General features: G+C 48.1%; 1 protein-coding gene across 3 annotated transcripts in view; it reads right to left on the bottom strand.

The window, feature by feature from the left end:
* The window catches only part of LOC124001741 (ena/VASP-like protein), a 73,604-nt gene that overhangs the window by 8,694 nt on the left and 39,428 nt on the right, over positions 1-25,482 (bottom strand). For all 3 annotated transcript variants that reach the window (XM_046308768.1, XM_046308766.1, XM_046308767.1), the window contains exons 4-10: positions 11,669-11,726; positions 7,590-7,660; positions 2,924-3,177; positions 2,127-2,230; positions 1,820-1,847; positions 1,524-1,554; positions 1,326-1,386 (exon numbers count right to left, since the gene is read on the bottom strand). In XM_046308768.1, coding sequence (XP_046164724.1) covers positions 1,326-1,386; positions 1,524-1,554; positions 1,820-1,847; positions 2,127-2,230; positions 2,924-3,177; positions 7,590-7,660; positions 11,669-11,726 — 607 coding nt within the window. The remainder of the gene's footprint in view (positions 1-1,325; positions 1,387-1,523; positions 1,555-1,819; positions 1,848-2,126; positions 2,231-2,923; positions 3,178-7,589; positions 7,661-11,668; positions 11,727-25,482) is intronic.

Genomic DNA, 25,482 nt, shown 5'->3' with positions numbered 1-25,482 from the left:
TCCTACCTGACAGGTCGCTCCTACCAGGTGGCGTGGCGAGAATCTGTCTCTCACCACGCGCTCTACCACTGGTGTCCCCCAGGGCTCTGTTCTAGGCCCTCTCCTATTCTCGCTAATGACACCAAGTCACTTGGCTCTGTCATAACCTCACATGGTCTCTCCTATCATTGCTATGCAGACGACACACAATTAATCTTCTCCTTTCCCCCTTCTGATGACCAGGTGGCAATCGCATCTCTGCATGTCTGGCAGACATATCAGTGTGGATGACGGATAACAGGATGGACACCACCTCAAGCTGAACCTCGGCAAGATGGAGCTGCTCTTCCTCCTGGGGAAGGACTGCCCGTTCCATGATCTCGCCATCACGGTTGACAACTCCATTGTGTCCTCCTCCCAGAGCGCTAAGAACCTTGGCGTGATCCTGGACAACACCCTGATTAGTTCTCAACTAACATCAAGGCGGTGGCCCGTTCCTGTAGGTTCATGCTCTACAACATCCGCAGTTTTCCCCCAGACCCTGCCTCACACAGGAAGCGGCGCAGGTCCTAATCCAGGCACTTGTCATCTCCCGTCTGGATTACTGCAACTCGCTGTTGGCTGGGCTCCAATGCCTGTGCCATTAAACCCCTACAACTCATCCAGAACGGATGCAGCCCGTCTGGTGTTCAACCTTCCCAAGTTCTCTCACGTCTCCCCGCTCCTCCAATCTCTCCACTGGCTTCCAGTTGATAATCCGCTACAAGACCATGGTGCTTGCCTACGGAGCTGTGAGGGGAAATATACCTCAGTACCTCCAGGCTCTGATCAGGCCCTACACCCAAACAAGGGCACTGCGTTCATCCACCTCTGGCCTGCTTCCCTACCACTGAGGAAGTACAGTTCCCGCTCAGCCCAGTCAAAACTGTTCGCTGCTCTGGCCCCCAATGGTGGAACAAACTCCCTCACGACGCCAGGACAGCGGAGTCAATCACCACCTTCCGGAGACACCTGAAACCCCACCTCTTTAAGGAATACCTAGGATAGGATAAGTAATCCCTCTCACCCCCCCCTTTAAGATTTAGATGCACTATTGTAAAGTGACTGTTCCACTGGATGTCATAAGGTGAATGCACCAATTTGTAAGTCGCTCTGGATAAGAGCGTCTGCTAAATGACTTAAATGTAAATGTAAATGTAATGCGATCTCTGTGACAACTGCAACAACCGAAAAGGTTGCAATCGGATTGAATCCAGGCCTAAATCTTTATTTTTTTAAGTTTGGTAGCATCTAGGAAGGGTAGCTAATGGGGATCCATAATAAATACAAAAACAGATGATGTTCACCTTGATACCAGTGAGGCCTTGTCTACAGAGTTGGCTCGGTCCCATGGATTCTTCCCCGCATCTAGAGAGAAAGTGATAGAGAAAAAGCAAGCGAGAGCATCACAATTATAAGAGACTCACTTTATAAAGGACCCCGGCTCAATGCAGCCAATAACAAAGATAAAGGTCAGAAAAATGTGGAGGCAAGAGTGTGATTACCTGTGGAGTTCTGCCCTGGCTTGGGATCCTCCTGTAATGGAAAATCAAAATGGATGATGTGTGCATGTGTGTGTGTGTGTGTGTGTGTGTGTGTGTGTGTGTGTGTGTGTGTGTGTGTGTGTGTGTGTGTGTGTGTGTGTGTGTGTGTGTGTGTGTGTGTGTGTGTGTGTGTGTGTGTGTGTGTGTGTGTGATTGCGTGGGTGCGTGTGTGCGTGCGTGCGTGTATTGTAGCTGGATAGACCCACCCAGTTAAACTTTCAAATGGATAATTTTTCAAATATGATCAAGTGAATTACCTCTTCAGGTTTCTCTGAGGCTTTCCGTCTGCAGGAAAAGCAAATTCAGGCAATTAGAGATGATACAAAGCTAATGGAGAAGACAACTCCAGTCATGTTGCAAATCACTAGTGTACTTCACAGGCTAGTAGCCTATCACATCAAGTTATACCATCTTTGTGATAATCTTCAATTCAAATCCTCAACTCCAGAATATTCTTCATCAAAATGATACACAGGTCTTGTGCTGTGATCGTTAGGATAGGGATTTGCAGTTCAATTCAATTCAATTTTATCGTTCCTTCACACACAGTTGTGTTCCTCTCACCTGCGTGCTAGAAGGGCGTTCATTTCCTGCATTAGCCCCTCCCCTCCACTGGAGCGGTTGCCATCATTCTTGGCTACACTTGTTCCTGGTGGACTGTTCTCATCCTAAGGACACAACAATGGCCACCATATAAGTTCCCTCTTTATAGAAGCCAACCAACAGGTAATGTGTATATGCAATGGTTTGAATGTCCAAGCAGTTTTCACATAGATATGAGTGGTCTTGTTCAGGGGGTACACCATAATAAAAACATTTTAAAATATATTGGAAAGGGGCCTCCCGGGTGGCGCAGTGGTTAAGGGCGCTGTACTGCAGCGACCCTGGGTTCGCGCCCAGGCCTTGTCGTCACTGGGAGGTCCGTGGGGCGACGCACAATTGTCCGGGTTTGGGAGGGTTTGGCCGGTAGGGAAATCCTTGTCTCATTGTGCACCGGTGACTCCTGTGGCGGTCCGGGTGCAGTGCGCGCTAACCAAGGTTGCCAGGTGCGGCTGGCTTCCGGGTTGGATGCGCGCTGTGTTAAGAAGCAGTGCTTGGTTGGGTTGGGTTGGGTTGGGTATCGGAGGACTTTCAACCTTCGTCTCTCCCGAGCCCGTACGGGAGTTGTAGCAATGAGACAAGATATTAGCTGCTAAACAATTGGATACCATGAAAAAGGGGTAAAATTAAAATAAATAAAATGTATTGGAAAGAGAAGCAAAAATGAATGTTTCTTATTGGACATGTTCAGGTAGTACCTCCCTGTTTCAACATGTTTTAGTTCTACTCACCACGATCCGAGTCTAAGCTGAGATACTAACCCTTGCAACTTTGCGGAGTTTGGCTCCAGCCAGGGCAGCAGCCAGACCTGAGAGTGGCTGTGCCAGCTCGTTCCCTGCCCCCTCTAAATGAGGCCCTCCGTGCCCTCCACCAACCGGTAGTGGGGGGGGCATGGGCGGTGGCACTGTGGCCGGAGGCGGGGGGCCCGGTGGAGGAGGGGGGGCCATAGGTGCCATAGGGGCAGGGGGAGCCACCGGTGGGGCCACAGCGAGCACGGCGGGGAGAGAAACCGGACCTGGGAAGAAACCAATAGACAGCATAGGTTCAGACTCCTCCTTGGCTAACACTGCTGGCAAGCACTTACTGGATAAATAGTCCTCAGATAAGAGCCATTGGATTTAAAGTGAATCAAAAAGCAAACTACAGTAGCGGTTATGGGGACTTTTATTGTAGCAGATGGCTGAATATGGGGACTGTTAGAGTAGCTGATGGCTGAATATGGGGACTGTTAGTGTAGATGATGGCTGAATATGGGGACTCTTATTGTAGCTGATGGCTGAATATGGGGACTGTTAGTGTAGATGATGGCTGAATATGGGGACTTTTATTGTAGCAGATGGCTGAATATGGGGACTGTTAGTGTAGATGATGGCTGAATATGGGGACTCTTATTGTAGCTGATGGCTGAATATGGGGACTGTTAGTGTTGCAGATGGCTGAATATGGGGATTGTTAGTGTAGCTGATGGCTGAATATGGGGACTGTTAGTGTAGCAGATGGCTGAATATGGGGACTGTTAGAGTAGCTGATGGCTGAATATGGGGACTGTTAGTGTAGCAGATGGCTGAATATGGGGACTGTTAGTGTAGATGATGGCTGAATATGGGGACTGTTAGTGTAGCAGATGGCTGAATATGGGGACTGTTATTGTAGCTGATGGCTGAATATGGGGACTGTTAGAGTAGCTGATGGCTGAATATGGGGACTGTTAGTGTAGCAGATGGCTGAATATGGGGACTGTTAGTGTAGCTGATTGCTGAATATGGGGACTGTTAGTGTAGCTGATGGCTGAATATGGGGACTGTTAGTGTAGCAGATGGCTGAATATGGGGACTGTTAGTGTAGCTGATTGCTGAATATGGGGACTGTTAGTGTAGCAGATGGCTGAATATGGGGACTGTTATTGTAGCTGATGGCTGAATATGGGGACTGTTAGTGTAGCTGATGGCTGAATATGGGGACTGTTAGTGTAGCAGATGGCTGAATATGGGGACTGTTATTGTAGCAGATGGCTGAATATGGGGACTGTTATTGTAGCAGATGGCTGAATATGGGGACTGTTAGTGTAGCAGATGGCTGAATATGGGGACTGTTATTGTAGCAGATGGCTGAATATGGGGACTGTTAGTGTAGCTGATTGCTGAATATGGGGACTGTTATTGTAGCAGATGGCTGAATATGGGGACTGTTAGTGGATTCATAATAGGTATATACTTCCAACCACATTAGCCAGTGGAGTCCCCCCATTGTTGTCCAAGTGCCTTGCCTTTGAGCTCTGCATGTACTTACTGCAGGTTGCCGTGGCAGCCTGAGAGACGGGAGAGGGTGTCTGGTTGGGTGAACCCCACTCTGATGGGGCTGGGGTGTATGAGGGGGGAGAGAATTGCTGGGTTGCTGGTGGTGGTGGGGGCGTGGCCTGGGATATCTGTGGCTGGGGGTGGAATGAGAAGGGGTACTGGGGTTGGTTGGAGGAGACGGGGACGGGGCCCTGCGCAGACTGACAAATCAGAGGGGGCAAGGAGGTAGCCTCGCAGTAACCTAGCTGCTGCTGTTGCTGCTGAGCGAGGTTATAATAGTCCTCTGATTGGCCATTGGCATGGGGGAGGTGGGGCGGGATATGGGGTTGGCCGGCCTGGTCCAGGGGGTGGGGCTTGACCCGGCTGTGGCGGGGCGGCAGAGGGAGGGCCACTGGGAGGACAGGCTGGGGCACGGGGGGCATGTGCACAGGGCCATATATGTGGGTGTGGGAGGTGGACCAGGTGCCGTGTTTGGGGAGCAGCACATGGTCCTGCTGGGGGTCACCCTGGTGGAGGGACTTGGTGTGGTGGAGAGCCCGCACCGTGGGGGGAGAGGGGGATCTGGCGCACCTGCCGGGTCAGGGCCGTGGGCACCCCTGGCTGCACGGGGGAGAAGGCCGAGACCAGGGAGGTGGAGAGCTGGGAGAGATGGGGAGAGTTGTCGCCAGCCCGTCCACCCGCCACCTCTCTCTCCTGGGAGGAGGAAGAGGAAGAGGAGGAAGGGGAGGAGTTGGAGGCCACTCGGGCATAGGAGGGCGGCAGTGTGGCGGCCCGATAGTGTCTATACTCAAGAGGGGTGTTGGAGGGGTGAGAGGGAGGGGAGGACACCTTATATTGGAGGGTGGAAACAACTATAACACACCACAGAGGAGGGGGCACCACAGAGGAGGGGAGGCACCACAGAGGAGGGGGAGACACCACAGAGGGGGAGGCACCACAGAGGAGGAGGGGGTGGAGGGCACCACAGAGGAGGAGGGGGTGGGGGGCACCACAGAGGAGGGGAGGCACCACAGAGGAGGGGGGATACCACAGAGGAGGGGAGGCACCACAGAGGAGGGGAGAAACCACAGAGGAGGGGAGAAACCACAGAGGAGGGAGAGACACCACAGAGGAGGGGGGACACCACAGAGGAGGAGGGGGTGGGGGCACCACAGAGGGGGGAGACCCCACAGAGGAGGGGGGGAGAAACCACAGAGGAGGGGGAGACACGACAGAGGAGGGGGGCACCACAGAGGAGGGGGAGACATGACAGAGGAGGGGTGCACCACAGAGGAGGGGGAGGCACCACAGAGGAGGAGGGGCACCACAGAGGAGGGGGAGGCACCACAGAGGAGGAGGGGCACCGCAGAGGAGGAGGAGGGTCCCACAGAGGAGGAGAGGTGAGACACCACAGAGGAGGGGGGACACCAAAGAGGAGGATGGGACACCACAGAGGAGGAGGGGGTGGGGGGCACCACAGAGGAGGAGGGGGTGGGGGGCACCACAGAGGAGGAGGGGGGAGATGCCACAGGGGGAGACACCACAGAGGAGGAGGGGTGGGGCACCACAGAGGAGGAGGGGACACCACAGAAGAGGGGGGCACCACAGAGGAGGGGGGACACCACAGAGGAGGATGGGGGAAACACCACAGAGGAGGAGGGGGGGGCACCACAGAGGAGGACGGGGGTGGGGGGCACCACAGAGGAGGAGGGGTGTGGGGCACCACAGAGGAGGAGGGGGAGATGCCACAGGGGGAGACACCACAGAGGAGGAGGGGGTGGGGGGCACCACAGAGGAGGAGGGGACACCAAAGAGGAGGAGGGGGGGGCAACACAGAGGAGGAGGGGGGGGGGCACCACAGAGGAGGAGGGGGAGGCACCACAGCGGAGGAGGGGGGGGCACCACAGAGGAGGAGGGGGCACCACAGAGGAGGGGGCACCACAGAGGAGGTGGGGGGCACCACAGCGGAGGAGGGGGGGGGGCACCACAGCGGAGGGGAGGGACACCAGAGAGGAGGGGGAGATATGACAGAGAGGGGGGACACGACAGAGGAGGGGGGACATGACAGAGGAGAAGGGGGGACACGACCGAGGTGGAGGGGGACAGAGGAGAAGGGGGGAAACCACAGAGGAGGAGGAGGGGGACCCCACGGAGGAGGAGGGGGGACAACACAGAGGAGGAGGGGGGGACACCACAGCGGAAGGGGAGGGACACCAGAGAGGAGGGGAGGGACACCAGAGAGGAGGGGGAGGGGCAGAGGAGGGGGGGGCACCACAGAGGAGGGGGAGGGGACACGACAGAGAGGGGGGACTCGACAGAGGGGGGGGGGCATGACAGAGGAGAAGGGGGACACGACAGAGGAGGAGGGGACGCCACAGAGGAGGGGGGGACACAACACACACAAAAAAAGAGAGAGAGAATAATGAGAAACCAAGCAACAATGATAAATCAGAAACTGAGAACAAAGATGATAAATCAGAAACTGAGAACAAAGATGATAAATCAGAAACTGAGAACAAAGATGATAAATCAGAAACTGAGAACAAAGATGATAAATCAGAAACTGAGAACAAAGATGATAAATCAGAAACTGAGAACAAAATCACAGAAAATAAAAAGAAGCCGAATCCAACATGACCAAACTCTCAGGAAAGCAGCATATCCCATTGTCACCCAGCTGCCAGTAGCACGCTTGCAGAATGAGTGTCTCTATGGCGCTGGGGAATGTTTGTATATGGATAAGCATGAGTAAACGGAGGGGAGGAGGGAGGGGGATTCAACACAAACACAGATGTGTCCGAGCTAGCGCTTTAGCTTTGGTTGTGGTCATTAGAGCACACTGTAGCAAAACGTTTTGCAACGGAAAACAATAAAGAGCGTATCTTATTGGCCAAGTTCAGGTAGTCCCTCCTTGTTTCAGTCAGTTTCCTTCCATTTGGTCCCTAATGAACACAACCAACATGCGCTACACTGGGTTGTTTGGTTACCATGATTGCCATGCTATCCCCATGGAGAGAATAGCATCCTGAGACGTCATCTGTGAGATGGTGTATTGACATGGACGAAACGTATTTTGGCTTGTGTTTTGACAGACCCGGCATTGTCTTGACATGGTAGTAGTGTCTGTCCACAGTACGTCTGCCGGACTTACCTGAGCCAGACGTCCGTCGCTCCCTCTCTTTGTGGACCACTCCCTGCATCTGATGAGGCTCCATCATTTGCCTGCAGATATACAGAGGGCACAGACCCATGTTATAGACTCTCCCTGTAGCCTCTCCCTGTAGACTCTCCCTGTAGACTCTATATAGCCTCTCCCTGTAGCCTCTCCCTGTAGCCCCTCTCTATAGCCTCTCCCTATAGACAGTCTTTCAATCTGTGCCAATTTAATACATTTCTGATTGACATTACCTCTAATTTTCTACTGCTTGAGTATAAAAAAAGATCCCAAGGCAAGATCAAAGAGGTGGCAGGTAGCCTAGTGGTTAGAATGTAGAGGCGGCAGGTAGCCTAGTGGTTAGAATGTAGAGGCGGCAGGTAGCCTAGTGGTTAGAATGTAGAGGTGGCAGGTAGCCTAGTGGTTAGAATGTAGAGGCGGCAGGTAGCCTAGTGGTTAGAATGTAGAGGCGGCAGGTAGCCTAGTGGTTAGAATGTAGAGGCGGCAGGTAGCCTAGTGGTTAGAATGTAGAGGCGGCAGGTAGCCTAGTGGTTAGAATGTAGAGGCGGCAGGTAGCCTAGTGGTTAGAATGTAGAGGCGGCAGGTAGCCTAGTGGTTAGAATGTAGAGACGGCAGGTAGCCTAGTGGTTAGAATGTAGAGGCGGCAGGTAGCCTAGTGGTTAGAATGTAGAGGTGGCAGGTAGCCTAGTGGTTAGAATGTAGAGACGGCAGGTAGCCTAGTGGTTAGAATGTAGAGGCGGCAGGTAGCCTAGTGGTTAGAATGTAGAGGCGGCAGGTAGCCTAGTGGTTAGAGTGTAGAGGTGGCAGGTAGCCTAGTGGTTAGAATGTAGAGGCGGCAGGTAGCCTAGTGGTTAGAATGTAGAGGCGGCAGGTAGCCTAGTGGTTAGAATGTAGAGACGGCAGGTAGCCTAGTGGTTAGAATGTAGAGGCGGCAGGTAGCCTAGTGGTTAGAATGTAGAGGCGGCAGGTAGCCTAGTGGTTAGAATGTAGAGGCGGCAGGTAGCCTAGTGGTTAGAGTGTAGAGGTGGCAGGTAGCCTAGTGGTTAGAATGTAGAGACGGCAGGTAGCCTAGTGGTTAGAATGTAGAGACGGCAGGTAGACTAGTGGTTAGAATGTAGAGACGGCAGGTAGCCTAGTGGTTAGAATGTAGAGACGGCAGGTAGACTAGTGGTTAGAATGTAGAGACGGCAGGTAGACTAGTGGTTAGAATGTAGAGACGGCAGGTAGACTAGTGGTTAGAATGTAGAGACGGCAGGTAGACTAGTGGTTAGAATGTAGAGACGGCAGGTAGCCTAGTGGTTAGAATGTAGAGACGGCAGGTAGACTAGTGGTTAGAATGTAGAGACTGCAGGTAGCCTAGTGGTTAGAATGTAGAGGCGGCAGGTAGCCTAGTGGTTAGAATGTAGAGACGGCAGGTAGCCTAGTGGTTAGAATGTAGAGACGGCAGGTAGCCTAGTGGTTAGAATGTAGAGACGGCAGGTAGCCTAGTGGTTAGAATGTAGAGACGGCAGGTAGCCTAGTGGTTAGAATGTAGAGACGGCAGGTAGCCTAGTGGTTAGAATGTAGAGGCGGCAGGTAGCCTAGTGGTTAGAATGTAGAGGCGGCAGGTAGCCTAGTGGTTAGAATGTAGAGGCGGCAGGTAGCCTACTGGTTAGAATGTAGAGACGGCAGGTAGCCTAGTGGTTCGAATGTAGAGACGGCAGGTAGCCTAGTGGTTAGAGTGTTGGGCAAGGAACTGAAAGGTTGCTAGATCGAATACCCAAGCTGGCAAGGTAAAAATCTGCCGTTCTGTCCCTGAACAAGGCAGTTAACTCACTGTTCCACAGTAGGCCATCATTGTAAATAAGAATTTGTTCATAACTGACTTGCCTAGTTAAATAAAATAAGAATAATAAGAAAATAATTGTTAGCCAGCTAACATACTTCATTGTTCAGAAATAACTTCAAATATTTTAGGAATAAATGTCTACAATGGACATGGATTGATTTAAATAGTTTCAACCAACAACCAACATTCAAGTCTAGGTTCATTAATGAACCAGAAACTATTTTTTTCTGAATGTTTATGAAAGTTAGCTGGCTAACTCATTGATCCTGCTTTGTAGTATACTGCTCTGGTGTGGTTAAATTAAAGTCATTACCAGCATCATCACTTTCTTTCATTCAACCTCAAGCTGCTTGACTGTACAGGAGTCTAGTACCTCAAGCTGCTTGACAGTACAGGAGTCTAGTACCTCAAGCTGCTTGACAGTACAGGAGTCTAGTACCTCAAGCTGCTTGACTGTACAGGAGTCTAGTACCTCAAGCTGCTTGACAGTACAGGAGTCTAGTACCTCAAGCTGCTTGACAGTACAGGAGTCTAGTACCTCAAGCTGTTTGACTGTACAGGAGTCTGGTACCTCAAGCTGCTTGACTGTACAGGAGTCTGTACAGGAGTCTAGTACCTCAAGCTGCTTGACAGTACAGGAGTCTAGTACCTCAAGCTGCTTGACTGTACAGGAGTCTAGTACCTCAAGCTGCTTGACAGTACAGGAGTCTAGTACCTCAAGCTGCTTGACAGTACAGGAGTCTAGTACCTCAAGCTGCTTGACTGTACAGGAGTCTAGTACCTCAAGCTGCTTGACTGTACAGGAGTCTAGTACCTCAAGCTGTTTGACTGTACAGGAGTCTAGTACCTCAAGCTGCTTGACTGTACAGGAGTCTAGTACCTCAAGCTGTTTGACTGTACAGGAGTCTAGTACCTCAAGCTGCTTGACTGTACAGGAGTCTAGTACCTCAAGCTGTTTGACTGTACAGGAGTCTAGTACCTCAAGCTGCTTGACTGTACAGGAGTCTAGTACCTCAAGCTGCTTGACAGTACAGGAGTCTAGTACCTCAAGCTGTTTGACTGTACAGGAGTCTAGTACCTCAAGCTGCTTGACCTGTACCTCTTTCCACCACTAGAGTGGACTAAGAACACAGCACGAGCCACTGGATATGTGGTAGACCTGATGTGGTAGGGGTTATGTGGTAGGCCTGATGTGGTAGGGGCTATGAGGTAGGCCTGATGTGGTAGGGGCTATGAGGTAGGCCTGATGTGGTAGGGATTATGTGGTAGGCCTGATGTGGTAGGGGCTATGTGGTAGGCCTGATGTGGTAGGGGCTATGTGGTAGGCCTGATGTTGTAGGGACTATGTGGTAGGCCTGATGTGGTAGGGGATATGAGGTAGGCCTGATGTGGTAGGCCTGATGTGGTAGGGTATATGTGGTAGGGACTATGTGATAGGCCTGATGTGGTAGGGGATATGGGGTAGCCTGAAGTGGTAGGGGATGTGTGGAAGGCCTGATGTGGTAGGCCTGATGTGGTAGGGGATATGTGGTAGGGTTATGTGGTAGGCCGGATGTGTTTTGTACCCTCAAACAAACTACTTTCGGACAAATTAAATAAGAAAACACGTTCGATGATGAATTCTAGCAAGTTTTTACCGGACTTGAAGTCCCTGGAATGAGATGCTTTGGATGCCCTTTTACAAACCAGTTCCTTTTTTCGATGTTCTACTGTGTGTTCTACTGTGTGTTCTACTGTGTTTTCTACTGTGTGTTCTACTGTGTGTTCTACTGTGTGTTCTACTGTGTTTTCTACTGTGTGTTCTACTGTGTTTTCTACTGTGTGTTCTATTGTGTGTTCTACTGTGTTTTCTACTGTGTGTTCTACTGTGTGTTCTACTGTGTTTTCTACTGTGTGTTCTACTGTGTGTTCTACTGTGTTTTCTACTGTGTGTTCTACTGTGTTTTCTACTGTGTGTTCTACTGTGTGTTCTACTGTGTGTTCTACTGTGTGTTCTACTGTGTGTTCTACTGTGTTTTCTACTGTGTGTTCTACTGTGTGTTCTACTGTGTTTTCTACTGTGTTTTCTACTGTGTGTTCTACTGTGTTTTCTACTGTGTGTTCTACTGTGTGTTCTACTGTGTGTTCTACTGTGTTTTCTACTGTGTGTTCTACTGTGTGTTCTACTGTGTGTTCTACTGTACACTGATCTTGATTTGGTGTCTTTCTGAAGGTCGGAGGTTCTTACCTCCTCGGTACATCGGGGTCCTCTGAGGAGGGCCCATTTTGGCGTTGGACAGCAGGGCCTGTGGTGGAGAACAGAAACAGGGGAATATTTCTAGCTAGGTATGAAAGGACCTACAGTTGAAGTCAGAGGTGTACATACACCTGAGCCAAATACATTTAAACTCAGTTTTCCACAATTCCTGACATTTCATCATAGTAAGAATTTCCCTGTCTTAGGTCAGTTAGGATCACCACTTTATTTTCAGAATGTGAAAAATCAGAATATTAGTAGAGAGAATGATTTATTTCAGCTTTTATTTCTTTCATTGCATTCTCAGTGGGTCAGAAGTAGACAAACACTCAATTAGTATTTAGTAGCATTGCCTTTAAATTGTTTAAATTTGGTCAGATAGCCTTCCACAACCTTCCCACAATAAGTTCCTCCTGACAGAGCTGGTGTAACTGAGTCAGGTTTGTAGGCCTCCTTGCTCGCACAAGCTTTTTCAGTTCTGCCCACAAATGATCTATAGGATTGATGTCAAGGCTTTGTGATGGCCACTTCAATACCTTGACCTTGTTGTCCTTAAGCCATTTTGCCACAACTTTGGAAGTATGCTTGAAGAACCATTTGTGACCAAGCTTTAACTTCCTGACTGATGTCTTGAGATGTTACTTCAATATATCCACATAATTTTCCTGCCTCATGTTGCTATCTATTTTGTGAAGTGCACCAGTCCCTCCTGCAGCAAAGTACCCCCACAACATGATGCTGCCACGCCCATGCTTCACGGTTGGGATGGTGTTCTTCGGCTTGCAAGCGTCCCTCTTTTTCCTCCAAACATAACGATGGTCATTATGGCCAAACAGCTCTATTTTTGTTTCATCAGACCAGAGGACATTTCTCCAAAAAGTATGTTTGTCCCCATGTGCAGTTGCAAACCATAGTCTGGCTTTTTTATGGCAGTTTTAGAGCAGTGGCTTCTTCCTTGCTGAGCGGCCTTACAGGTTATGTTGATATAGGACTTGTTTTACTGTGGATATAGATACTTTTGTACCTGTTTCCTCCAGCATCTTCACAAGGTCCTTTGCTGTTGTACTGGGATTGATTTGCACTTTTCGCACTTAAGTACGTTCATCTCTAGGAGACAGAACACGTCTCCTTCCTGAGCGGTATGACAGCTGCGTGGTCCCATGGTGTTTATACTTGCATACTATTGTTTGTACAGATGAATGTGGTACCTTCAGGTGTTTGGAAATTGCTCCCAAGGATGAACCAGACTTGTGGAGATCTACAATTTTTTTTGTGAGGTCTTGGCTGATTTCTTTTGATTTTCCCATGATGTCAAGCAAAGAGGCACTGAGTTTGAAGGTAGGCCTTGAAATACATCCACAGGTACACCTCCAATTGACACAAATAATGTCAATTAGTCTATCCGAAGCTTTTAAAGCCATGAGATAATTTTCAGGAATTTTCCAATCTGTTTAAAGGCACAGTCAACTTAGTGCATGTTAACGTCTGACCCACTGGAATTGTGATTCATTTAATTATAAGTGAAATAATCTGTCTGTAAACAATTGTTGGAAAAATGACTTGTGTCATGCACAAAGTAGATGTCCTAATCGACTTGCCAAAACGATAGTTTGTTAACAAGAAATTTGTGGAGTGGTTGAAAAACAAGTTTTAATGACTCCAACCTAAGTGTATGTAAACTAGTTTTAATGACTCCAACCTAAGTGTACGTAAATGAGTTTTAATGACTCCAACCTAAGTGTACGTAAATGAGTTTTAATGACTCCAACCTAAGTGTATGTAAACTAGTTTTAATGACTCCAACCTAAGTGTACGTAAATGAGTTTTAATGACTCCAACCTAAGTGTATGTAAACTAGTTTTAATGACTCCAACCTAAGTGTATGTAAACTAGTTTTAATGACTCCAACCTAAGTGTACGTAAATGAGTTTTAATGACTCCAACCTAAGTGTATGTAAACTAGTTTTAATGACTCCAACCTAAGTGTACGTAAATGAGTTTTAATGACTCCAACCTAAGTGTATGTAAACTAGTTTTAATGACTCCAACCTAAGTGTACGTAAATGAGTTTTAATGACTCCAACCTAAGTGTACGTAAATGAGTTTTAATGACTCCAACCTAAGTGTACGTAAACTTCCAACTTTTGTTTTACATGCCACACCCTCCCCTGTAGTAGTAGAGGTACATTCAACAGGATAAATATGACTGAGGTTACATACAGTATAACAATGCTAGTGGCTCCTGTAATTATTGGGACATTGAAGCATTTTTTCTTATTTTGGCTCTATTCTCCAAAAGTTTGGATTTGAAATCAAACAATGACTATGAGGTTAAAGTATTTCCATCCATATCGGGTGAACCATTCAGAAATGACAACCTTGTTTTTGTACATAGTCTCCCGATTTTAGGGCGTCAAAACTATTGGGACAAATTCACTTATACAGTATGTGTATTAAAGTAGTAAAAAGATTCGTATCCATATTTACAGAACGCAACAACTACATTAAGATTGTGAACACACTTTTGTTGGATGAATTTGCTGTTGTTACATTATTGTATAAGTGTTTTAGAAGCATTCTTCTATTCTTACTTACTATGAAAGTGACACAATACATTATTTACCATTCATTTCTATTGAGAACAAAATAACATGAAACACAACCAAAACAAACAGCAAATGCTTCCAACAAATTGGTAGCTTGATGTTGTCATTGTGTACTAGTGAGATACTGTGCTTTTTCCTACAGCTTGATGTTGTCATTGTGTACTAGTGAGATACTGTGCTTTTTCCTACAGCTTGATGTTGTCATTGTGTACTAGTGAGATACTGTGCTTTTTCCTACAGCTTGATGTTGTCATTGTGTACTAGTGAGATACTGTGCTTTTTCCTACAGCTTGATGTTGTCATTGTGTACTAGTGAGATACTGTGCTTTTTCCTACAGCTTGATGTTGTCATTGTGTACTAGTGAGATACTGTGCTTTTTCCTACAGCTTGATGTTGTCATTGTGTACTAGTGAGATACTGTGCTTTTTCCTACAGCTTGATGTTGTCATTGTGTACTAGTGAGATACTGTGCTTTTTCCTACAGCTTGATGTTGTCATTGAGTACTAGTGAGATACTGTGCTTTTTGCTACAGCTTGATGTTGTCATTGTGTACTAGTGAGATACTGTGCTTTTTCCTACAGCTTGATGTTGTCATTGAGTACTAGTGAGATACTGTGCTTTTTGCTACAGCTTGATGTTGTCATTGTGTACTAGTGAGATACTGTGCTTTTTCCTACAGCTTGATGTTGTCATTGTGTACTAGTGAGATACTGTGCTTTTTCCTACAGCTTGATGCAAACCACAGGCATTTCCACAGGAAACCTCAACAAAACAGGCCCAGCATGATGGTAGACCAGAATAGACCTGACCTGCCCTCCCCTCCTTCCCACATCTGTGTACAGCTCATACAGTGCATTTTGCATTCAACACAACATATGCATGAACCCAGCCAATCCTTGATCGCCAATCCCAAACCAGATTCAAGGGCAAACATGATTGGATGGAATGTAATATTCTTAATTTCCATTGGATCAACGTCTAACTTCACCAGTCTTTGTCAAGAGACCCAACACCAGGATCAATAAAATAACTACATAGAGACAAGAAACCCCCAACCCAGCATAGAGACAATCGCCCGGTGCAGAAACCCCCAACCCAGCATAGAGACAATCGCCCGGTGCAGAAACCCCCAACCCAGCATAGAGACAATCGCCCGGTGCAGAAACCCCCAACCCAGCATAGAGACAATCGCCCGGTGCAGAAACCCCCAACCCAGCATAGAGACAATCGCCCGGTGCAGAAACCCCCAACCCAGCATAGAGACAATCGCCCGGTGCAGAAACCCCCAACCCAGCATAGAGACAATCGCCCGGTGCAGAAACCCCCAACCCAGCATAGAGACAATCGCCCGGTGCAGAAACCCCCAACCCAGCATAGAGACAATCGCCCGGTGCAGAAACCCCCAACCCAGCATAGAGACAATCGCCCGGTGCAGAAACCCCCAACCCAGCATAGAGACAATCGCCCGGTGCAGAAACCCCCAACCCAGCATAGAGACAATCGCCCGGTGCAGAAACCCCCAACCCAGCATAGAGACAATCGCCCGATGCAGAAACCCCCAACCCAGCATAGAGACAATCGCCCGGTGCAGAAACCCCCAACCCAGCATAGAGACAATCGCCCGGTGCAGAAACCCCCAACCCAGCATAGAGACAATCGCCCGATGCAGAAACCCCCAACCCAGCATAGAGACAATCGCCCGGTGCAGAAACCCCCAACCCAGTATAGAGACAATCGCCCGGTGCAGAAACCCCCAACCCAGTATAGAGACAATCGCCCGGTGCAGAAACCCCCAACCCAGTATAGAGACAATCGCCCGGTGCAGAAACCCCCAACCCAGTATAGAGACAATCGCCCGGTGCAGAAACCCCCAACCTAGCATAGAGACAATCGCCCGGTGCAGAAACCCCCAACCCAGTATAGAGACAATCGCCCGGTGCAGAAACCCCCAACCCAGCATAGAGACAATCGCCCGGTGCAGAAACCCCCAACCCAGCATAGAGACAATCGCCCGGTGCAGAAACCCCCAACCCAGCATAGAGACAATCGCCCGGTGCAGAAACCCCCAACCCAGCATAGAGACAATCGCCCGGTGCAGAAACCCCCAACCCAGCATAGAGACAATCGCCCGGTGCAGAAACCCCCAACCCAGCATAGAGACAATCGCCCGGTGCAGAAACCCCCAACCCAGCATAGAGACAATCGCCCGGTGCAGAAACCCCCAACCCAGCATAGAGACAATCGCCCGGTGCAGAAACCCCCAACCCAGCATAGAGACAATCGCCCGGTGCAGAAACCCCCAACCCAGCAGACAAGACTGTCATTATGACTTCGTGGTGAGGTATACTAGATGTTTTTTAACATCTTAGTTTTTTTACTGACCACATAACAACCAATATATGAGGTCTTTACTTGATGTCTTTACGACGTACCTTGACGTCATTGGGGTGCTGCATACCCACTGGGGTGACTGTGCATAGAGGTGTGTGTGTGTGAAGGGGTGACTGTGCATAGAGGTGTGTGTGTGTGAAGGGGTGACTGTGCATAGAGGTGTGTGTGTGTGAAGGGGTGACTGTGTATAGAGGTGTGTGTGTGTGTGTGAAGGGGTGACTGTGCATAGAGGTGTGTGTGTGTGAAGGGGTGACTGTGTGTGTGTGTGTGTGTGTGTGTGTGTGTGTGTGTGTGTGTGTGTGTGTGTGTGTGTGTGTGTGTGTGTGTGTGTGTGTGTGTGTGTGTGTGTGTGTGTGTGTGTGTGTGTGTGTGTGTGAAGGGGTGACTGTGCATAGAGGTGTGTGTGAAGGGGTGACTGTGTATAGAGGTGTGTGTGTGTGAAGGGGTGACTGTGTATATAGGTGTGTGTGTGTGTGAAGGGGTGACTGTGCATAGAGGTGTGTGTGTGTGTGAAGGGGTGACTGTGTATAGAGGTGTGTGTGTGTGAAGGGGTGACTGTGCATAGAGGTGTGTGTGTGTGAAGGGGTGACTGTGCATAGAGGTGTGTGTGTGTGAAGGGGTGACTGTGCATAGAGGTGTGTGTGTGTGTGAAGGGGTGACTGTGCATAGAGGTGTGTGTGTGTGAAGGGGTGACTGTGTATATAGGTGTGTGTATGTGTGTGAAGGGGTGACTGTGCATAGAGGTGTGTGTGTGTGAAGGGGTGACTGTGTATAGAGGTGTGTGTGTGTGTGAAGGGGTGACTGTGAGACATACTCTACTTCCCCAGCTAACTGAGGAGGAGAGCCTATTCTGAGAGAGGCCTATTATAAAAGGGGAGATCACTTACTGCATGTCAGGAATACCAACCAATAAACCCCTGACGCCCCTTTGCAACACTAGATTGCTGTTGGGTGTCATTTCCGCTGGGTGTGTTCGGCATGAGGGACATCTTTATATGGATACTGCTTACCCAGTGAGCACAAGGCATTGAAAATACATCTTTTCAATATCCTTTCAACCAAGAAAGACTAAATTTTCAATTTATTTAACTTGGCAAGTCAGTTAAGAACAAATTCTTATTTTCAATGACAGCCTAGGAACAGTGGGTTAACTGCCTTGTTCAAGGGGCAGAATGACAGATTTGTTCCTTGGGGATTTGAACTTGCAACCTTTCGCATACTAGTCCAACGCTCTAACCACTAGGCTACTTGCCACCCCAAGTATTTTCAATGTCTTTTGCTCATAGGGTAACTGGAGTTCTGCCTCTGAAACAGAGGATTCCTCTGTCCTACCATATCCAACCATTTGAAGTGTCTAATTTTGTTTTTGTTTTCTGCTTTCGGGTTGACATTACTGACATCATAATGAATTCACCTCCTTCTCAATGAGCAACTAAGGCGAGGATGTTGGCTGAGTTGTTTTGGAATAAAACACTGCGGTTTTGGAATAAAGTGCTGTAAACGCTTTCTAAAACATGATTCATTCCCAACCTCAAACCGTTTCATGTTTCATGTCCCACAGTCATCATCTCATGAAAGGGGAATATTTTAATATCCCATCATCAAACAGAGCCAACCATCCCCACCACATTTCTGCCCCCTGTTTTTGAACACAGTATATGAATATAAATAATGTCCTACTACTGCAATGTATGTACTAGTGCTTTATCAATACACAGCCTAGCAGGAGTTATTTAGTTTGTTATTTAGTGTGTGTGTGTGACATTTTGTGTGTATGTGTGTGTGTGTAATTGTGTGTGTGTGATTGTGATTTTGTGTGTGTGTGTGTGTGTGTGTGTGTGTGTGTGTGTGTGTGTGTGTGTGTGTGTGTGTGTGTGTGTAATTGTGTGTGTGTGATTGTGATTTTGTGTGTGTGTGTGATTGTGATTTTGTGTGTGTGTGTGTGATTGTGATTTTGTGTGTGTATGTGTGTGTGTGTAATTGTGTGTGTGTGATTGTGATTTTGTGTGTGTGTGTGTGTGTGTTTTGTCTCCTCTCCTTTGTTCTCTCAGCCTGCAGCTCTCTGATAGAAGATGACTTGGGATGCCTTGTTTTCATTCTTTCTGACACTCTAAACTCCCCTTCTTAGCAGCTGATGGTTATGTGTTATCTGCACGGCTCCTCTAAACTCCCCTTCTTAGCAGCTGATGGTTATCTGCACGGCTCCTCTAAACTCCCCTTCTTAGCAGCTGATGGTTATGTGTTATCTGCACGGCTCCTCTAAACTCCCCTTCTTAGCAGCTGATGGTTATGTGTTATCTGCACGGCTCCTCTAAACTCCCCTTCTTAGCAGCTGATGGTTATCTGCACGGCTCCTCTAAACTCCCCTTCTTAGCAGCTGATGGTTATGTGTTATCTGCACGGCTCCTCTAAACTCCCCTTCTTAGCAGCTGATGGTTATGTGTTATCTGCACGGCTCCTCTAAACTCCCCATCTTAGCAGCTGATGGTTATGTGTTATCTGCACGGCTCCTCTAAACTCCCCTTCTTAGCAGCTGATGGTTATGTGTTATCTGCACGGCTCCTCTAAACTCCCCTACTTAGCAGCTGATGGTTATGTGTTATCTGCACGGCTCCTCTAAACTCCCCATCTTAGCAGCTGATGGTTATGTGTTATCTGCACGGCTCCTCTAAACTCCCCTTCTTAGCAGCTGATGGTTATGTGTTATCTGCACGACTCCTCTAAACTCCCCTTCTTAGCAGCTGATGGTTATGTGTTATCTGCACGGCTCCTCTAAACTCCCCTTCTTAGCAGCTGATGGTTATGTGTTATCTGCACGGCTCCTCTAAACTCCCCTTCTTAGCAGCTGATGGTTATGTGTTATCTGCACGGCTCCTCTAAACTCCCCTTCTTAGCAGCTGATGGTTATGTGTTATCTGAACGGCTCCTCTAAACTCCCCTTCTTAGCAGCTGATGGTTATCTGCACGGCTCCTCTAAACTCCCCTTCTTAGCAGCTGATGGTTATGTGTTATCTGCACGGCTCCTCTAAACTCCCCTTCTTAGCAGCTGATGGTTATGTGTTATCTGCACGGCTCCTCTAAACTCCCCTTCTTAGCAGCTGATGGTTATCTGCACAGCTCCTCTAAACTCCCCTTCTTAGCAGCTGATGGTTATGTGTTATCTGCACGGCTCCTCTAAACTCCCCATCTTAGCAGCTGATGGTTATGTGTTATCTGCACGGCTCCTCTAAACTCCCCTTCTTAGCAGCTGATGGTTATGTGTTATCTGCACGACTCCTCTAAACTCCCCTTCTTAGCAGCTGATGGTTATGTGTTATCTGAACGGCTCCTCTAAACTCCCCTACTTAGCAGCTGATGGTTATGTGTTATCTGCACGGCTCCTCTAAACTCCCCTTCTTAGCAGCTGATGGTTATCTGCACGGCTCCTCTAAACTCCCCTTCTTAGCAGCTGATGGTTATGTGTTATCTGCACGGCTCCTCTAAACTCCCCTTCTTAGCAGCTGATGGTTATCTGCACAGCTCCTCTAAACTCCCCTTCTTAGCAGCTGATGGTTATGTGTTATCTGCACGGCTCCTCTAAACTCCCCATCTTAGCAGCTGATGGTTATGTGTTATCTGCACGGCTCCTCTAAACTCCCCTTCTTAGCAGCTGATGGTTATGTGTTATCTGCACGACTCCTCTAAACTCCCCTTCTTAGCAGCTGATGGTTATGTGTTATCTGCACGGCTCCTCTAAACTCCCCTTCTTAGCAGCTGATGGTTATGTGTTATCTGCACGGCTCCTCTAAACTCCCCTTCTTAGCAGCTGATGGTTATGTGTTATCTGAACGGCTCCTCTAAACTCCCCTTCTTAGCAGCTGATGGTTATCTGCACGGCTCCTCTAAACTCCCCTTCTTAGCAGCTGATGGTTATGTGTTATCTGCACGGCTCCTCTAAACTCCCCTTCTTAGCAGCTGATGGTTATGTGTTATCTGCACGGCTCCTCTAAACTCCCCTTCTTAGCAGCTGATGGTTATCTGCACAGCTCCTCTAAACTCCCCTTCTTAGCAGCTGATGGTTATGTGTTATCTGCACGGCTCCTCTAAACTCCCCTTCTTAGCAGCTGATGGTTATGTGTTATCTGCACGGCTCCTCTAAACTCCCCTTCTTAGCAGCTGATGGTTATGTGTTATCTGAACGGCTCCTCTAAACTCCCCTTCTTAGCAGCTGATGGTTATCTGCACGGCTCCTCTAAACTCCCCTTCTTAGCAGCTGATGGTTATGTGTTATCTGCACGGCTCCTCTAAACTCCCCTTCTTAGCAGCTGATGGTTATGTGTTATCTGCACGGCTCCTCTAAACTCCCCTTCTTAGCAGCTGATGGTTATCTGCACAGCTCCTCTAAACTCCCCTTCTTAGCAGCTGATGGTTATGTGTTATCTGAACGGCTCCTCTAAACTCCCCTTCTTAGCAGCTGATGGTTATGTGTTATCTGCACGGCTCCTCTAAACTCCCCTTCTTAGCAGCTGATGGTTATGTGTTATCTGCACGGCTCCTCTAAACTCCCCATCTTAGCAGCTGATGGTTATGTGTTATCTGCACGGCTCCTCTAAACTCCCCTTCTTAGCAGCTGATGGTTATGTGTTATCTGCACGGCTCCTCTAAACTCCCCTACTTAGCAGCTGATGGTTATGTGTTATCTGCACGGCTCCTCTAAACTCCCCATCTTAGCAGCTGATGGTTATGTGTTATCTGCACGGCTCCTCTAAACTCCCCTTCTTAGCAGCTGATGGTTATGTGTTATCTGCACGACTCCTCTAAACTCCCCTTCTTAGCAGCTGATGGTTATGTGTTATCTGCACGGCTCCTCTAAACTCCCCTTCTTAGCAGCTGATGGTTATGTGTTATCTGCACGGCTCCTCTAAACTCCCCTTCTTAGCAGCTGATGGTTATGTGTTATCTGCACGGCTCCTCTAAACTCCCCTTCTTAGCAGCTGATGGTTATGTGTTATCTGAACGGCTCCTCTAAACTCCCCTTCTTAGCAGCTGATGGTTATCTGCACGGCTCCTCTAAACTCCCCTTCTTAGCAGCTGATGGTTATGTGTTATCTGCACGGCTCCTCTAAACTCCCCTTCTTAGCAGCTGATGGTTATGTGTTATCTGCACGGCTCCTCTAAACTCCCCTTCTTAGCAGCTGATGGTTATCTGCACAGCTCCTCTAAACTCCCCTTCTTAGCAGCTGATGGTTATGTGTTATCTGCACGGCTCCTCTAAACTCCCCTTCTTAGCAGCTGATGGTTATGTGTTATCTGCACGGCTCCTCTAAACTCCCTTCTTAGCAGCTGATGGTTATGTGTTATCTGAACGGCTCCTCTAAACTCCCCTTCTTAGCAGCTGATGGTTATCTGCACGGCTCCTCTAAACTCCCCTTCTTAGCAGCTGATGGTTATGTGTTATCTGCACGGCTCCTCTAAACTCCCCTTCTTAGCAGGTGATGGTTATGTGTTATCTGCACGGCTCCTCTAAACTCCCCTTCTTAGCAGCTGATGGTTATCTGCACAGCTCCTCTAAACTCCCCTTCTTAGCAGCTGATGGTTATGTGTTATCTGCACGGCTCCTCTAAACTCCCCTTCTTAGCAGCTGATGGTTATGTGTTATCTGCACGGCTCCTCTAAACTCCCCTTCTTAGCAGCTGATGGTTATGTGTTATCTGAACGGCTCCTCTAAACTCCCCTTCTTAGCAGCTGATGGTTATGTGTTATCTGCACGGCTCCTCTAAACTCCCCTTCTTAGCAGCTGATGGTTATCTGCACGGCTCCTCTAAACTCCCCTTCTTAGCAGCTGATGGTTATGTGTTATCTGCACGGCTCCTCTAAACTCCCCTTCTTAGCAGCTGATGGTTATGTGTTATCTGCACGGCTCCTCTAAACTCCCCTTCTTAGCAGCTGATGGTTATGTGTTATCTGCACGGCTCCTCTAAACTCCCCTTCTTAGCAGCTGATGGTTATGTGTTATCTGCACGGCTCCTCTAAACTCCCCTTCTTAGCAGCTGATGGTTATGTGTTATCTGAACGGCTCCTCTAAACTCCCCTTCTTAGCAGCTGATGGTTATGTGTTATCTGCACGGCTCCTCTAAACTCCCCTACTTAGCAGATGATGGTTATCTGCACGGCTCCTCTAAACTCCCCTTCTTAGCAGCTGATGGTTATGTGTTATCTGCACGGCTCCTCTAAACTCCCCTACTTAGCAGATGATGGTTATGTGTTATCTGCACGGCTCCTCTAAACTCCCCTTCTTAGCAGCTGATGGTTATGTGTTATCTGCACGGCTCCTCTAAACTCCCCTTCTTAGCAGCTGATGGTTATGTGTTATCTGCACGGCTCCTCTAAACTCCCCTACTTAGCAGATGATGGTTATCTGCACGGCTCCTCTAAACTCCCCTTCTTAGCAGCTGATGGTTATGTGTTATCTGCACGGCTCCTCTAAACTCCCCTACTTAGCAGATGATGGTTATGTGTTATCTGCACGGCCCCTCTAAACTCCCCTACTTAGCAGCTGATGGTTATGTGTTATCTGCACGGCCCCTCTAAACTCCCCTACTTAGCAGCTGATGGTTATCTGCACGGCTCCTCTAAACTCCCCTTCTTAGCAGCTGATGGTTATGTGTTATCTGCACGGCTCCTCTAAACTCCCCTTCTTAGCAGCTGATGGTTATGTGTTATCTGAACGGCTCCTCTAAACTCCCCTTCTTAGCAGCTGATGGTTATCTGCACGGCTCCTCTAAACTCCCCTTCTTAGCAGCTGATGGTTATCTGCACGGCTCCTCTAAACTCCCCTTCTTAGCAGCTGATGGTTATGTGTTATCTGCACGGCTCCTCTAAACTCCCCTTCTTAGCAGCTGATGGTTATGTGTTATCTGCACGGCTCCTCTAAACTCCCCTTCTTAGCAGCTGATGGTTATGTGTTATCTGCACGACTATTCAATTCATTTGAGCACATATCCAGATGAGGTGACAAGATGAATACTAATAGTGGAGCACAGAGCTGCAGCTAATGCATAACAACAGCCAAAATACTCACCAGAATCAGTTGGTGTCCATCTATGATGGTTTCTATGAGCCAATTAGTCCAACCTGATCTTGATTTTGAGTCTTTTCAGGTTTTAGTTTGGAATACATGAAGCTAAGAACATGTATAATATATGCCCTTTGCCATCAAATGAAACCACTGCAAAGCTAATATACAAGATGATGCTTTCTTTTGGTAGACATACCATACCTCCAGATCCAGACACAATAAAGTAACTAAATGTTAGATTGGTGTTGGGCTGGTAAAGTAACTAAATGTTAGATTGACGGTTGGTGTTGGGCTGGTAAAGTAACTAAACGTTAGGTTGGTGTTGGGCTGGTAAAGTAACTAAACGCTAGATTGGTGGTTGGTGTTGGGCTGGTAAAGTAACTAAACGCTAGATTGGTGGTTGGTGTTGGGCTGGTAAAGTAACGAAACGTTAGATTGGTGGTTGGTGTTGGGCTGGTAAAGTAACTAAACGCTAGATTGGTGGTTGGTGTTGGGCTGGTAAAGTAACTAAACGTTAGGTAGGGTCTAGGTTGGTATTGGGCTGGTCAAGTATTTCCTAATATTTTAAAGCAACTATTAAAATACAACAACGTGGGCCACTCTAGTCAATACTACTTGCCAACTGCAACCTCACAGCCTAGTTGACTGCATAATTAAAGGCTTTTATTTTAGTGACACAAGAGCTAACACCATTAACACTATCAAGGGTTATTATCAACACAACACATCTACAGATGCTAACAGGAAGGTTGTGTACGTGTCAAATGAGTTTGGGTTAGTGCACGATGAAGCACAGAGGCCTGACATGAGGGGGTCCTGGCTGTTGCCATGGTGAGGTGAGAGACGTAGTGCCCCAGGGGAGTGCTTGGGCTTGATCAGGCCTGTGCACAGAAGCCCTCAAGGAACAAAACAAGGCCTACTTTCTCTCTCTCACTCTCTAACTCAAATGGTGATTACCTAATTGCCTAATTGGGATTTCTTGAGCTAAATATGATGCTATTAAAGAGTATTTCAAACCTCAGGAGCCACAGCTTAACACCCCGTGGGGCTGTGGCTACCAAAATATGAAATATAAAAGCTACTTTGACCCATTAGGGCCCCTTAAGTCCACATGTGTGTTGAATGGAAAACTTTAAATGGCAGTCAACAGAAACGCATACAGCTTAAGCTTAAACATCAACATAGGGATTTCCAGAACATCACTTCCCTATTTTAGCCCTACAATGAAAGAGGTGAGAGAGGTGTTGCCAAATACCACCAGCCTCACATTGTCTGCCGCAGCATCATGCAGTAAATAGCCCTGATCCAGCCCCTCCCTCTATCACCTACCCTGCATCAACTGTCATCACGGGAACAGTACTTACTGAGGGTGATCTTCGCAGAAGTGCACCTTCTGACAGTGGCTGGTGACATCTCTGGAGTAAGACTCATCGTGAGACCCTCTCTGCAATTCTTACAGTGTCTTTAGCAAGCTATTACTGTGTGGTACTAACTATGGCTTCTAGTCAGGCAGCTGTCCAGGCTACTGGAATAGCATTAGCCACGAACCGGGTGATCCAAGATAGGACCCCAGTAGCAGGTATAAAGCAGTAAAACGGCTGCGACTGCATTCCCTGGACAGAAGGAGCGCACCTTAGGTTTGCGTGTGGAGCCCCATAGCTCAGCTCACCTCCAACATGGCCCCGTCTTGTTCCCCAAAAGGTTTACCAAAAAAAGGAGAGTGCCATGTGAGATTTGGCGGTCTAAGAC

The sequence above is a fragment of the Oncorhynchus gorbuscha genome, linkage group LG17 (genome assembly GCF_021184085.1).
Source record: "Oncorhynchus gorbuscha isolate QuinsamMale2020 ecotype Even-year linkage group LG17, OgorEven_v1.0, whole genome shotgun sequence".
NCBI lineage: Eukaryota > Metazoa > Chordata > Actinopteri > Salmoniformes > Salmonidae > Oncorhynchus > Oncorhynchus gorbuscha.
The sequence above is the reverse complement of the archived record's forward strand: the minus strand, read 5'-3'. Positions and strand labels throughout refer to the sequence as shown.